This window comes from Cuculus canorus, chromosome 18, assembly GCF_017976375.1.
Source record: "Cuculus canorus isolate bCucCan1 chromosome 18, bCucCan1.pri, whole genome shotgun sequence".
Classification (NCBI taxonomy): Eukaryota; Metazoa; Chordata; class Aves; order Cuculiformes; family Cuculidae; genus Cuculus; species Cuculus canorus.
Window position 1 is genome coordinate 10,011,223 of NC_071418.1, and position 14,978 is coordinate 10,026,200.

The window sequence follows — 14,978 nt, forward strand, 5'->3', positions numbered from 1 at the left end:
AGCTCTGGTTTCATGGGTGATGCCAGCCATAACCGTGTATTTTGTGGTCCACCTTCACGCTTTGCTCCGTCTCCTTGCTCCAACCATCAGGAAAACCTGGGTCCTGGTCAGACCTCGCGTCTCCCCCTTGCAGCCACAACACCCTGATGGATTTCCCCTTCGGTGCATTAGCTCAAGCAAACCAAACCATCAATTTCTGATCCTCCTCCTTACTCAGACTTCATAGCACATACAAATGAATTTTCCCAAGAAAATATTTTTGTTTTGTGTCGGCCAGCTGGGTTTGTGGTGGGTGGCACTGAGCCACACGGGAGGGTGTGGGGCCGCCTGCCCTTGCGAGCAGAGCTGGATCCGGCTGCTCAGTCCTGGTGGCTCCAACCTCCCAGGGCCATGCACGCTATCTGTGCCATGGAGGACTTCACTGCTGCCACTGTTCATCCAGTTCTTTGAGGAAGACTTTAGAGCAGATTCCAGTACTGAAAGGGGCTCCAGGAAAGCTGGGGAGAGGCTCTTGATCAGGGAGGGCAGGAAGAACATGAGAGGGAATGGTTTTCAGCTGAAAGAGGGGAGATTGAGATGAGATTGTCCAGATATGTTGTGGTTGCCCCATCCCTGGAGGTGTTCAAGGCCAGGCTGGATGGGGCTCTGAGCCCCCTGATGCAGTGGGAGGTGTCCCTGCCTGTGGCAGGGGTGGAACTGGATGGGCTTTAAGGTCCCTTCCAACCCAAACCATTCTGTGATTCTATGACTCTCTGCTTTGCTCTTTTGCTGCAGCGTGCACTGGCAGCACAACACACTCCCCTCACACATCCAGCTCAGGCAGCTCCTGCTGAGCTGCTCCAAAACCTCAAACCAGCCAGCAGCAGGCTTGAAGGGACACGATGCTGTAGGGGACCAGGGACACCCTTCCCCTGTCTCCATAGAGGCTTTCTCTTTACCTCCCATTCCTGCAAGCAGAGAGGTCTCCCCTGTCTCTCGCAGCTTCATGTTGGCTGTCCCATCTTTGATTTAAGGGTGGTTGTTTCCTTGACCAATAAGGACCTCAAAGATAATATTCCTGAAGGTATCTCCAGGGGTCCCCTGGGAGCAAAGTCCCTCCCCAGCTGGGCACGGGCAGGGGGTTCCCCTCAGCGGCTGGGACCATACATGCAAGGCTTGCTCCTGCAGAAGGGGAATAATGGTTCAGGCTGAGCTAGCAATTTCCTGGCAAAAAAATTTATCTGGGAAAAGGACAATTTTAAGGAAACTGAGACTATTCATAAATTCAAGTCAAATTTAGAGATTACTTTCAGCCCTTGGCTTCTTCTACCCGCCCCTTTCCCTTCCCCCTTTCCCCTGAATTATTGTTTGCAAAAATTAAAACAAAATGTTTTGGGGTGTTCGTTTGTTTAGAAGCAATTTTCATTTTGAAAATTGCCAAAATATAAGTTTTGGAAGGGTGGGGTCTTTTGAAAGGGCAGCATTGTCATTGCTGAATGAAAACAGAGGAGAGGAATGCATCCTGGGAGATGCAGGGCACTGGGACGTGAGGCCTGGGGGACCCGGTGGCTCCCAACACACAGCTCCAGCCTGTGCCCCTCATTCACATTACCTCCTTTCCTTCTCCCAAATGGAAATTCCTGCCCGCCTTGACCTTCTTTGATGGATTCATTTGACCAAGTTGCTTTTTTTAATACAGAGATGCTCCTGCTGCTGTTTCTTCATTTGGATCCAAACCACAGCTTTCCTCTTTTCCGCCCCAGCCTTCTCCAGGTTTCTGAACATCTGTGTTTCGGCGCTATCTGGTTATCCATAGCAGAGCCCGGCAGCCCAGGTAGACTGTTTGATGCAGCTCTGTACATCTGTGGACAATAAAGTCAGCGAACAAAAGGCTAGGGAGGTCCTTGGCAAAACAAGAGAAAGAAGAGAGCAGGAGACAGCAGCACCGAGCTTAGATGAGCAACCTGAGCCAAAAACCTTTCATCAAAGAGGTCTCAGCACCTGGCATGTGTTTTATCCATAGCTGGGTCTGATCTCGGTCAGCAGCTCGTATGGGGTGGCTTCTCCACTGGGTGGAAAGCGAAGTGAGTGGAGCATACGTAAAGCCAATATTGGGAGGACATTTTTATTATAGATGACAAAGAGTGGAGTGCAGTTATAGGACAAGGGGTAAGGAAAAGCTGGGGAGGGGCTCTTGATTAGAGAGTGCAGGGACAGGATGAAGGGGAAAGGTTTTCAGCTGAAAGAGGAGAGATTGACATGAGTTATCAGAAAGAAATTATTTCCTGTGAGGGTGGGGAGGCCCCGGCCCAGGTTGCCCAGAGAAGAGTTGGCTACCCATCTCTGAAGGTGTTCAAGGCCAGGTTGGATGGGGCTTGGAGCAACCTGATCCAGTGGGAGGTGTTGCTGCCCATGGCAGGGATTGGAACTGGATGGGATTTGAGGTCCCTTCCAACCCAAACAATTCCATGATTCTATGAAAAAAGAAAAAAAGATGTTCATAGAAAGACAAACTGGGTTGCTAAAGAGCTGTTTACTGTGGCAGGGAAATGCAAACCAAGAAGCACTGGCTGGAAATTAAAGCCAGGCCAGTTCATGTTAGGAACGAGGCAAAATGCTTTAGCACAGCGGGGGATTGACCGTAGGGCCAGGGTGGGTGGGAGCCGTGTCTCCTGACCACTGCCTTCCAGGGAAAATGTGGCCAGGCAGCTGCATGCCTGGGACCGTGCACGGATTCAGAGCTGGGATCCAAAAGCATCACAACCTGTTGTTGGTCCTAACAGCTGGGTCCCTGTGACAACAGTGTGTGCAGACATTGCCCACACTCAACATCTCCAGGCCCCCACTGCCCGTTTGCTCTGAGGTTGTAGCACCAATGTGATGGACCTCATCATGATGTGACCCAGCCTCATCCCCAGGGAGGACTTTCTGATGCCTAGATGGGTCATTTATTTTATTGCCCTAATTCTGTCATCCCTATGCACTATTGTTAGGAAAAAAAAAAGGGATGGCTCTTTTCCTTCAATCAGACCAAGCTTCTCCTGTTGGGCATCTGCAAACTCATGAGGATACAGATGGAGCTGCCAGCTAGCCCTGGCCGGTGGCCAGCGGTGCACAGCACTAGCCACTCAGGACCCAGACATTCAGGCTGAGCACAGGAGAGTAATTTTGATTTAAAATGCTCTCCCTGAGTCAATTTGGCCCCGTCAGTCTGCACACACAGGTGCATCTGGAGGGGTGAATGATGGAAAAGCGCCCATGTGTATGGTGTTAGGAGGTGATCGATGTCCCGAGGGCATCCTTGATGCCCTGGGAGTGCAGGTGAAGTAGAGTCCAGAGCCAAGACCAAGCTAAGGAGCCAACAAAAGCTGAGAAATCATGATGGAGGGGTGGTTGTTGCTCCCTGGCTGCTTGCAGTGCTTGTGGGAACCTTGCAGGGAGGCCAAGTGCAGGGATGCTGGCTTTGGAGAGGGACTTGTCCAGCCCTCACATCCTCCCAATTCACTCAGTCCCTCTTAGGAGGGTTTATATCCTGAGGTACACAGAATATTTAGGACATTTACTTTGGATGAGGACAGGGGTGACTATTTTGGGGAGCTCTCCACAGCTTCTTGTGAGGTTCAGCTTCTTCAATCCTCCAGACACTGTATTTTCCCATCCCTGCAAGACCAATGTAAAACTGATCCCAGGAGTATGGCTGCGAACAGCTCTGCACTCCCTGCTTATTTTTCTGCCCTGGTGGGATGAGCTGAAATATTTGCAAAGATCTTCAGAAAATCCCAGGAGTTTTGCTTCTTGGCTTTGCAAAAACATTTCTGCTTATCGAGCAACCCAAAGAAATGGGTTTTCATTCACTCTTCGGGTGGGCTCAGCTTTTAATTTTAAAAAGGGATTTGCCAATGCAGTCTTGCAAAATACTCGGGTATCAAGTCCAGCTCTCCTAAAAGACATGAGCCAGAAATGTGTGCTCACAGCCCAAAAAGCCAACTGCATCCTGGGCTGCATTCAAAGCAGTGGGACCAGCAGATGAGGGAGGGGATTCTGTACCTCTGCTCTGCGCTCGTGAGACCCCACCTGGAGCCCTGTGTGCAGTTCTGGAGTCCTCAGCAAAGGAAGGACATGGAGGTGTTGGGATGAGTCTGGAGGAGGCCATGGAGATGATCTGAAGGCTGGAGCACATCTCGTATGAGGACAGGCTGAGGGCATTGGGGTTGTTCAGCCTGGAGAATAAAAGGCTCCAAGGAGACCTTAGAGCAGCTTCCAGTGCTGAAAGGGGCTCCAGGAAAGCTGGGAGGGGCTCTTGATCAGGGAGTGCGGGGACAGGAGAAGGGGTAACAGTTTTCAGCTGGAAGGGGAAAGATTTATATTAGACATTAGGAAGAAATTCTTCATGATGAGGGTGGGGAGGCCCTGGCCCAGGTTTCCCAGAGCAGTGGTGGCTGCCCCATCCCTGGAGGTGTTCAAGGCCAGGTTGGATGGGGCTTGGAGCAACCTGATCCAGTGGGAGGTGTCCCTGCCCAAGTCAGGGGTGGGTGGGACTGGATGGGCTTTGATGTCCCTTCCAACCCAAACCATTCCATGAAGATACAAGTTGTAGGAGGAGGTTACCTATCATGGTCTTTGGAATACATGCATTTCTGCCAGCTTCAAGGAAGGACTAGATCTGTGAGGCCAAGCCATCTCCTGACAAAGTGTTTCCTTGTGTTGGTCAACAGGAACTAAACCCTAGATTTTGTAGCACCAAAGGCAGAGCTTTCAGTGAGTCTCATGACTTTGAATGACAAAGAAGTGTCTGCATGGTCACAGGCTGCAGCTGGGATGACAGACCCTTGGACTGAAGGACCTAAATATTTTTCCTCTGCCTGAGCTGAGTCCTGAGGCCATGCTGTTGATGCAGGTGTTGCCTTGGTGCTTAGCTACAGCCAAGAGGACATCCTCCATGCTTCATCCCTGGTGGCCCTCTCAGACAGTCCTTGCCTGGAGGAAGGCTCTGCCCTGAACGGAGGAACCAGCCCTCATTCCTGTGCCTCCTGCACACCCAGGGGAAGGGTTTAATCTCAGCATCTTGGTTGCCTTTCCATAAATCAAGAAATGAGACTCTAAAAACACTACTACCTCCTTGCTGAAAGCTTGGCTTATGTGTTCTGCAGGGCAACAATCCCATCTAACCATGTATTTGTACAGCACTGAGAGCCATGAAGCTTTCGTGGTGGCAGGGGCTGCTAAGCATGCTGTGAGAAAGGAGAATACCATCACTGAGCGGCTGCCAGGTGCTCCTAACAAAGCACAAGGTGCTCTTCCTGAAGTTAAGATGGAAGGGGAAAAGCCTAGAAGTTGGGATGCAGAACATGCTTGGTGCACACTCCCTTTCTTTTAGTTGCAAACACCCTTTGTGTGCACTTGCAGCACCAGCAAATGTGTCTTTGGGACTGACCAGAGCTAAACAGCAGCAACTGTCCCTGTGTGCAGGAGCTGTGTCTCTCCCTGATGGTCCCCTCATGTTTTAGGAGATGATACGGGCACTCACAGGCTGGAGGGCTGATCTAAGGAGAGGCAAACTGCAGTTCAAAGTTGTGACCTCACTCAGTGTCAGGAATCTCACATTCTCACAGCTGACAAACTGCTCTCAGGCCACTCTTCTCATCATTAGTGCAATTGGGGGTTGTTTGGGGCTGGGGGGGATGTGAAGTTGGGGTTCACCATGTCAGCCAGAGGAATACAGATTGCAAAGTGATCTCCATCCTGCTGGTCGGACGTGTGCAGAGGGTTTCACTCTCCCTTTTGCTTTCACGTTGTGAGTTAGCTGGGGATTGGTCCCAATAAATAGAATGATAGAATCGTTAAGGGTGGAAAAGACCTCTGGGATCATCATGTCCAACCATAAAGAATCTGGAACTGCACTGTAATTTTCCAGGCTGAAATCTGATGATTAAGCAAATACAGCATGGCTTTGTCTTGGGTAAGCACCATAAGGTAAACAGGAAGGAATGAGGGATTAAGATGTCTATGCTCTAAAGGAAGGTGACAAGCCCAGAGCCGTGACACCTTTGCGCCGAGCCGAGAGGCCCAGCTGCGGGTTGGCATTGCACAGATGCATTGTTCAGGGGGTGAAGAGCAAATAAAAGCAAAGCGAAAAGAAAACAAGCTGTAAAATTCTCGGCAAAGCACAGAGCCCCAGCAACTGCCTCTTGATGTTCCCTTGACAGCTCTGGGTAGAGGCAGGCGAGGGGTCGAGCTTTTGAAGTCCTTCAGTTGTCCTTTGCAAAGGCCCCCTGATAAAATAGCGCTGGTGTTGACATTAGGCTGCATACGGTGGAGAAATTGGACATCCTGGCAGGTTCAGTCCTAGCACACGCAATACAAGCAGAGGGGGATATTTTGGCGTTTGACTAACTGGGTGTCCGGCCGTCCCCGTCCCAGCAGAGGGGTGAGGGCTACGGAGGCAGAGCTGAGGTTTTATCAGCATGGTCAGGGCTGCAGACACCTAACAGAGCCTTAGCCTATGGGCAGTAAGCACAGGGAGAAAAGAAGCTGGCTGGGAAGATTTTGAAACATGATGTAGAACTCAAACATGTGTTGGGACTGGTGGGAGTGGGAGTACTGGGAAGGCTCTGCAGGTGATGTTGGAAACCTCTTTGCCTTGAGAGCGGATGGAGGGAGCTCCCGGGATGTTGGGAAGCAGAGTGGGGCAGAGCAGTCTGGGAGGCTTTGCAGTGAGTGGTAGCACAGTACAAAGCACTGGAGTGCAAGAGGAGACGGAGGGGGATGAGGAGGACTCCTGAGGGCAAAGTGCTTGTGGCAGCGCTGGAAGAGCCATGGACGGGCTCCTTGCCCTCGCAGCCCTGCAGGTGGGGAGACTCAACAGCTGTATTCGTTTCAATTCAAAGTGGCGAAATGAGGTCTCGATGATCTCGGCTCCCCCTCCAAAGAGCCGGACTCACCACATAGCACTGGTCAAGGATGGCTGCGAGTTAGAAGTTGGCTTCCCATAGCCAGAGATGCCATCAGAGCACCCCCTCCTGTGACACACCCACTGCGGTGGGGCTCCCCAGGCGGGACCTGGAGGCTGCCCAGCCCCAAGCGCATGGGCTCCTGTGGGCCTGGCACCTCCATGGTTCAGGCATGGATGCTGATGGTCTCCACTCTTTCCCTCTCACAGCCTGCAACTGCAACCTCCATGCCCGGCGATGCCGCTTCAACATGGAGCTCTACAAGCTGTCCGGGCGCAAGAGCGGCGGCGTCTGCCTGAACTGCCGGCACAACACTGCGGGGCGGCACTGCCACTACTGCAAGGAGGGCTTCTACCGGGACCTCAGCAAACCCATCTCCCACCGCAAGGCCTGCAAAGGTACGGGTTGGGGGTGGGATGGCTGGGGCCACGCAGCTGCTTGTTCTTCAACTCCTTCCTGCCACTCTGGCTTCCAAAGCTCTTGCTCTCACCAAACTTCTGCTCCTCTCTCCCAAACCAAGCCCTTGAAATGACTTTTCCTGCCTCTTCGCTTTCCCTGCCATCACCTCTCCCTGGTCTCCCCAGCCTCTCAATGAGGACAAAGTCACCAAAATAGAAAAAGCGCTCACTGCTGGGGATGGCTTTAAATTATTTCAGGTTTTATCACTTACGACTTGTGCTTCGCCTGCTCCAATAGCCGCAGCTAAGGTGGTCATCACGTATGGGAGGGCAGAGCTGTGGGATTAGGTGTAGTGTCTGTAACTCACCCTCCTCCAAATGCCCGGCTCCTGCTCCCACCCTCACCCCCAGCAATGCTTAACCCACGAACAAAACATTTCACTTTCGGCACGAGGCAAAAACGTGAAAATGGGAAATGATTTGATTTTGAGCTGGGCAGATGGAGTTTGCTGAGGTTTCCTCCTCTCCTGCGGTGGGTGTGAAGGGCCACAGCCAGCGGGGCTTCAGCTGGAGCAGGAGCTGCAATAAACGCGAATCCTGCAAATGAACTCTTTTAAATCTCGGCTGCCTGCTGGAAGAAGGATAACTCCTGAACCTGAGATGTAGCTAAAAGAATCAAGCAAGCATTCAAAAGCCAGATTAGAAGGTACTGGGCTTTCCCACAGCTCTTGTCTCCCTAAAGACTAATTTCAACAAGAAACGGAAAGCTTTTTGGCCCGAGCTGGGTATTTTTGGCTGGAAAGCCTGGGGTTCTTCAGCATTTTCAATTTTTTAATGAAAACGCTTCTTCATGGCGTTGTGGGATTTTTTTCCACTGAAAACAGACACTCCTCACCAGAGCAGAAAAGAAGTCGCTGCTTTACACAGCCCTGCTCCTCCTCTTTTTTCACCTTTTAAAAGCTATTTCAATGAGACATTTTTGACCCACCCTGTGCTGAGGCTGCTAAAAAGCTACAGCCTCAGTCGAAAAGTGGGGTTGGTGGGATGTGACCCCAGACCGTGACTCTTGGAAGGGGGGAGAGGAGCTGTGGTTTTTGGGTCTCGAGGAGCCCAAGCGCAGGGGTGCAGAGGGGCTGAGCCGCTTCCACACCAGCTCCAACACCCAGCATCCCGATCGGAGCCCGGCTCTGGCAGCGGCCGCGCCTTGCCCCTGGGTCCCGAGCGGATATGTGTCGTAATAAAGTTCATATTTCTGCTTTCACGGCTGGGTTGCAGCAGAAGTAACACTGTGTTAGGTTGAGGCAAACAAAGGGAAATTGTGAAGGCGTGGGCTCTCCTCGCTGCGGCCAGGCAGCGGTGCAAGTGGGCATCCATCACCCCCAGGCAGCAGCATGCTTGCAGAAGCATTTGCTGATGTCCAGAGCCTGATTCTCATTTACCTTCCTACTCCCCAGAAAGGGTTGAGAAGTGTGAGGCAGTGGGGGAATTCCCACCCCTCCCCAGGCACGGTTAATTCCTTCCCAGAACTGGTTTATCCTGGCTGCCTCCCCAGCATGGAGGCAACTGGGGACGCGGTGGGATTTGGGGGAGAGGACGGCTCTTTCCCAGCCATGGGACCACTCTCCAACCATGGGGATCCCAGTCACAGAATCATAGAATCATAGAATCATAGAATAGTTAGGGTTGGAAGGGACCTTAAGGATCATCTAGTTCGAACCCCAGTCCTCTGGGATCAGCACAGGGAGGATAGGGATCTCTGTGCATCCATGGGGGTCTCAGTCCTCTGGAACCAGTACGGGGAAGATGGGGCAGGGAGAGGATGCACAGCTGAAGTTTAGGGTGGGTCCCATTCCATCTCCATCCCCAGCTTTTCCATCCCAGGAAAAGGCAACCCCTGCCCTTCATTGGCAGTGATATCCACACTTAATGCCCTCTCTCTCTCAAATTGATGCCGACGTTTCCTAGGTCCTTTCTCACTCCTGCTTTTCCTAACTCTCCTCCCTAGCCAGGAAGACTTTTTCCCCCTCTCCCACCTATTTATCCTTGCTGTCCCTGGCCCCTCACTCTTGCTGACTTCTCCATGGCTGGAGCAGACTAAGAGCATGATGCTCTTACTCTAAAAGCACAGCCGGATGACGGGCAATGCCTACATTGCCATGCCAAGCCTCAGTTTCCCCAAATGAGCACCTAGAAAGACATTCACTGGCCTTCGCTGAGCACTTGATAATGATTTAAGGCCAAGTTTCTCAGTCACTCTCTCTATCAAGCGCTCTTTGCTAGTGTCCTTTTCTCATCCGCCTGCCTTCTCGAACCACTCCCACTCTTGAAATTTGAGATCGGCAAATTTAAAGACTTCTCCAACCCCCCACGGCTTACAACAAAAATGGGGCTATAGCAGCTAACAGATACAAAGGTATGTAATAAATATGCTGGTGCATGAACAGCTCCCCGACTTGCAGGCTATTAGCACAATTTCACAGTAGTTGCAATGGTTTATTGTTGGCGTAATCCATCATCCTATACAAAAGCGGGTGCAATGAAGTTTCCTACAGCAAAGGCATCCCTTTGAAAACTCATTTTCCTGAGCTCCATTTATGACACAGGGTTTTTTGTGTTCCCTCTATTTTTTTTTTCCTGATTCAAGAACTGAGATAATTGTTGAAAACATGTATTTTTAAAAACCAATCCTATCTAACAATTTCAGCCATTTCTCCATTGATAACAACATTAATTTATCATCTTAACAAGCCATCTGACAATGGGCGATGCTCTCCCAGGGTCTCTTCTTGACTGAATGTGTTTAGAATTAAAGAATTAACCATCCTGTAGCCTCTGCCATCTCCCTCACAACTACCTGCTGCCTCTTCTCGCCCAGCAGGTTGGGTTTTCTCTCTAAGACTTGATTCTTTCAACCATCCCATTCCTCCATTCATTGTCCTGCTCAGAACACATTTAAGTGAATGCCTATAACAGAGCACCGGTGCCTCACAAGCTGAGAGAGAAGCTTGCAGCTCACTTAACCACCCTGGCAAGTGTGAGCTCAGGCAAACTCACAACAAATGTTCCATGAAAGAGTTGCTGAAGACATTTTTGTATTAATTCAACTTCATTAATTCATCCGAATAGGCTAAAGCTAAACGGCTTTTCCTCTCACTTGTGTTTCTCGTCTCTTGCTCCATCCTATGCGCTGTCATGTATTCATAATGCATCTGAAGTCAGAAAATTATAGAGGCATGGGTTGTATTATTTTAAATTGGATGGGTTTGGTATTTATGCAAAAATATCACATTGTAGAAATGTTTGCACAATGTCTACTGTTTGAACGTGAAGAAAAAGAAAATGCCACAAGTTTTTGCGCACGTTGCAGAGCATGGTGTGGGGCTCCAGCAGCAAAAGGAGAGCAGAAATGCGAGCTGAGCACTGCCCTTCTGCCCACGCTCAGGGCTGGCTGGTTTTCTAACAGCCAAATCTATAATAATATATAATTGAAAGCTGGTTTTAATGATCTGAAGTTGTCTTAGAAGGCATAAGGATCTGGGTTTTAAGGATGACTTTTACCCTGATGGTTAAGAGTGATGCAGCTGTGCCGTGTTCCCTGCCCACACATTTGCTTCCAGCTATTTTCTTGCAAGAACCCAAAGAGCAAAAAGCTGTCAGTGCTCAGAGATGCCCCGTCGCAGAGCCACACAACAGGCAGGGCATGGCACAGAGTCTGCAAGCCACATGCAAAGGAATCGATGACAGATGGAGCAGGGATATTGCACGAAGTGGCAAGGCTGGTTGCACGCCAGAGCCCGCCAAGCTGGAGCTGGGAGCTGAAGGAGGGCTCGGAGTGCTGCGGGTGGGTGGTCAGGATAACCCAGGGACACCAGTTACTCAAGGAAGGGCTTGGGATCCCCTGGAGTTTTGAGGTCAGACCGCACAACTGATCTCTGCGTGGCCTCTGACGGGGATTCTCAGGCTGGAGGAATCTGATAGTAGCAGCTCCTCCGCCGAGGGCGATGGCTGGGCTCATCCCAGCAGGCGCCGGAGCAGGATGCCCTTCGCTTTGGAAGATACCAAACCCCTGGGTCCTGCTCACACCCCATAGGTGTGTGGGCTGTCAGGAGAAACAATGAACCCCCAGACACACGGATTTGCACGTGTTCATCTTTTAAAACTAAAAGCAAGGGCAAGTAATGCCTGTTTTCTCACTGGGAGTCCAAAATGCTGAAGCCCTCTTTCCTATTCCTTCTGCTTTCCCTCTGCTCCAAATGATGTTGCAAGTGAAATTCCACATCTGGGTCCTGCAAACCTCCGTCCACTCTGCTCCGTCATGGCCTGCCGTAAATCAGGGCCCTGATGTTAGTTCTTTTGATTAAATTCACTCTTGATATTTGCCAGATTATTGGCACTAATGTAATTCTATTGGAACAGCGACTCTGCAGGATTTTATAGCCTGGCTGTAAAACAGCTCTGCACTTCAGGGAAAGGATTTACACACGTTTTGATGAAAAGATGACAAATGATACGCATTATGAATGCACTTGTGCTGTGGCTGCCAGTGTAAACCCCTTGTGGAGGGGCAGGATTTGGATCCTGAAGAGATCACGTTCATTAGGAGTCAGTATTTTGGTAAAAAAACCGGGATCAACCTGCCTGCCCGGCGCTGCTGCAGCCCTGCGCCCTTGCCGAGAGTGGCAGAAGAATCCAACTGCGTTGGAGGATTATTTAATGGCTTGTGCCAAAAGAAAAAAATCACTCCCAGCCTGCCTGGCTCAGACCCACAGGGCTCGAGACTTTGACATTTGCTTTTTGGAGGCTGGGGTGAAGCAAAAAGAGGGTCAGTGCGGTCCCCATGGGTTCAGCCTCTGGTCTTCGATTTAATGGATGGGGATGCAGGTTTTCTTGGCACCTGGCTGCAGGCATTTAGTGCAGGGGGATAGCACAGATGAATGCCTTTGGCTCCTTGTGCTGCCTGGAGAGGAGAGCAGAGCCCCTGGTGACAGGGACAGTGGGACGAGGCCCCCACCTCTCTCCACTGACTATAGAGGGAGCTGCATGACCAGCTTAGAGCAGAGAGCTCCTTTCACAAGGCTCAAGCCAGGGGAGATGAAACCTCTTGCTGCTGCCTGGAGCCCCACTGCAAGCTGGGGTGCAGGGGGCAGCCAGGGCAAAACCCACAGCAGACACCAGAGGCTGAGGACAGGCTCGTTGCCACCAACGTCCTGGTGTCCCTCTATTGGTGACCCACGGGCCATGTCCTGATGTAGGACAGGAAGATCGGCCTGTCCATGGGGCGTCTCTGCAGGTTTCAGTGGTGGCCAGTATCCCTCCAAGCCTTGGAGATGTCCCCTGCTGCCACGCTCCCCCATCCACAGCTAAGTGGGAGTAGGCAAGCTCACCACTAGCATATCCCAAAGACATAGAGATGACCTGGCTGAAACCTCTAAAGCAGGGGTCCCCTGGGATAGTATGGCCACCAGTGGTGGCTCCTGGTAGGACTCCTATCCCCAGCTTTTCCTTGTCCATATCGATTATCCCAGCTGGCTGGGTCCCACAGGCTCCGTCCTCTCACTGCAGGGACCCCATCACTGCTGGGCATCAGCGCAGGAGATCTACCCTTGATGTTCTCTTTAGAAGGAGGTAAAGTGCATCCTAAGAGAGAGACTTCTGTCCCCAGACCAACCTCTCATAGATGCCCATCCCTAGTCCAGCTCAGTGGTTTCACGGACTTGAAGGCAATACTTTCTATGAATTCCTCTAGGGAGTTGTCTTTAATTATCAAGCTTGCTTCCCTTCCTTTTGTCGTTTTCTTTCTCTGAAGACCAGCTGGAGCTACCATTTACACGAGCGATGAGCCAAGTCATAGTGCTGGCAGGGCTTAGATTGAGTTCTTGTATCAAAAACGTGGTCACCTCTGAGAAATCACATTGCTAGAGGAAGCCCAGGCTTTCAAGGCACTGATCTGCCAAACACTGACTTTTTCTCCATCGAGCAAGCTCTTCCACTGCTGCCAGAAAACATCCCTAGCTGCATTTCTATCCTGCATTTTTTCATGGCTCTGCCTCAGTCACCCCCTCCCCACCGCCCCATCATACTTTATACCTTAGAAAGAAATTCTTCATGGTGAGGACGGGGAGGCCCTGGCCCAGGTTGCCCAGAGCAGTGGTGGCCGCCCCATCCCTGGAGGTGTTCCAGGCCAGCCTGGATGGGGCTTGGAGTAATCTGATCCAGTGGGAGGTGTCCCTGCCCATGGTGAAGAACTGGATGGGCTTTGAGGTCCCTTCCAGCCCAAATCATTCCATGATTCTATGATTCTATATCAAGGTTATTCAAAGTGTTGAGCACTGGTTTTACGGTTTCTACATCTAAAAATTGTCATCAGCAAACCCCAGGAACACAAAAACCAGTCAAAGGAAGTTTATAGGAACGCAGATTTAAGCTGTCCTCCACACACAGGTCTCTGCGGGGAAGTATCCTGGGACAATGCAGGAGATTCGGTGTCACCGCCTCCATGGTATCTTCCCAGGGCACTGACCTGCTCAGGCTGGTTCCCACAAAGAAGGAGCGTGATTATTACAGCAACTCTTAAGCTGTTTTGAGATTGTAGTGTGAAAACATGGAAAAGGAGTGATTTTTGTTTTAATGAAGGCTTGAGCTCAACACAACACATCTACTTGGCTATGCCAGCTTTTAACCATCCATGGTTTTAATGACATGTGAGCAGAGGAGCCGAATTAAGGAGCTACTTTTGTGCGAACCAGGGCGGCAAGAGTTTGCTGCATGGCAGCAGTGGAATGTTCCTGTGGTAAACTCAGTGACTCAGACATTTCAAGCCAGATGGGGCTCCATGTGCCAGCCTTCACCCTGCTCTCCCTTCCACATGGACCTTCCACTGCCAAGGACTTTCTAATTAAGTCTGATGTATGTGAGCCATCATCGAGGTACCACCCAAATGTCAGAGCCGTGCACAGCCCTTTCCTCCAGCCCAGGGAGGCTCCACCACCTCCATACAGCACATAAGGATGGTGCCACACACAAGGGCACACAAGCCTCTGAAGGACCTTGAGCTCTCCATCGCAGCATAAAAACCTTTCTCCCAGCACCTTCAGAGGGGAGATAAAGTTCATGTCTGAGTCACAGTTCCATGTTAGACAGATGGATGGTCTGGCTTATTAGGAAAATTTAGACAGTGCTGATTCCCCAACAGAAGCACTGTGCCCAGCAGAATGAGGTTCAACAAGGCGAAGTGCTGGGTCCTGTACTTGGGTCACAACACTACCGTGCAGCTCCAGGTTTGTGCAACAGCGGCTGCACAGCTGCCTGCTGGAAAAGGAACTGGATGTGCTGCACAACAGTGGCTGAACACGAGCCAGCAATGGCCCAGGTGGCCAAGAAGGCCAACAGCATCCTGACTTGGGTCAGCCATGGGGTGGCCAGCAGGAGCAGGGAAGGGATTGTCCCCCTGGAGTTGGCACTGGTGAGGCTGCACCTCGAATCCTGGGTTCAGTTTTGGCTCCTCACTACAAGGAAGACATTGAGGGCTGGACCCTATCCAGAGAAGGGCAACAAAGCTGGTAAAATCTCTGGAGAACAAGGATTATGAGGAGCAGCTGAGGGCCTAGGATGGTTTATTCTGGAGAACAGGAGACTGAGAAGAGACCTCATC

At 51.0% G+C, this 14,978-nt stretch overlaps 1 protein-coding gene across 1 annotated transcript in view; it reads left to right on the top strand.

Annotated features, from left to right (window-relative positions):
- NTN1 (netrin 1) overlaps window positions 1–14,978 on the top strand; it is a 115,607-nt gene that overhangs the window by 57,014 nt on the left and 43,615 nt on the right. The window contains exon 2 of the mRNA XM_009562609.2: window positions 7,139–7,327. Within this exon, the coding sequence (XP_009560904.2) occupies window positions 7,139–7,327 (189 nt within the window). The remainder of the gene's footprint in view (window positions 1–7,138; window positions 7,328–14,978) is intronic.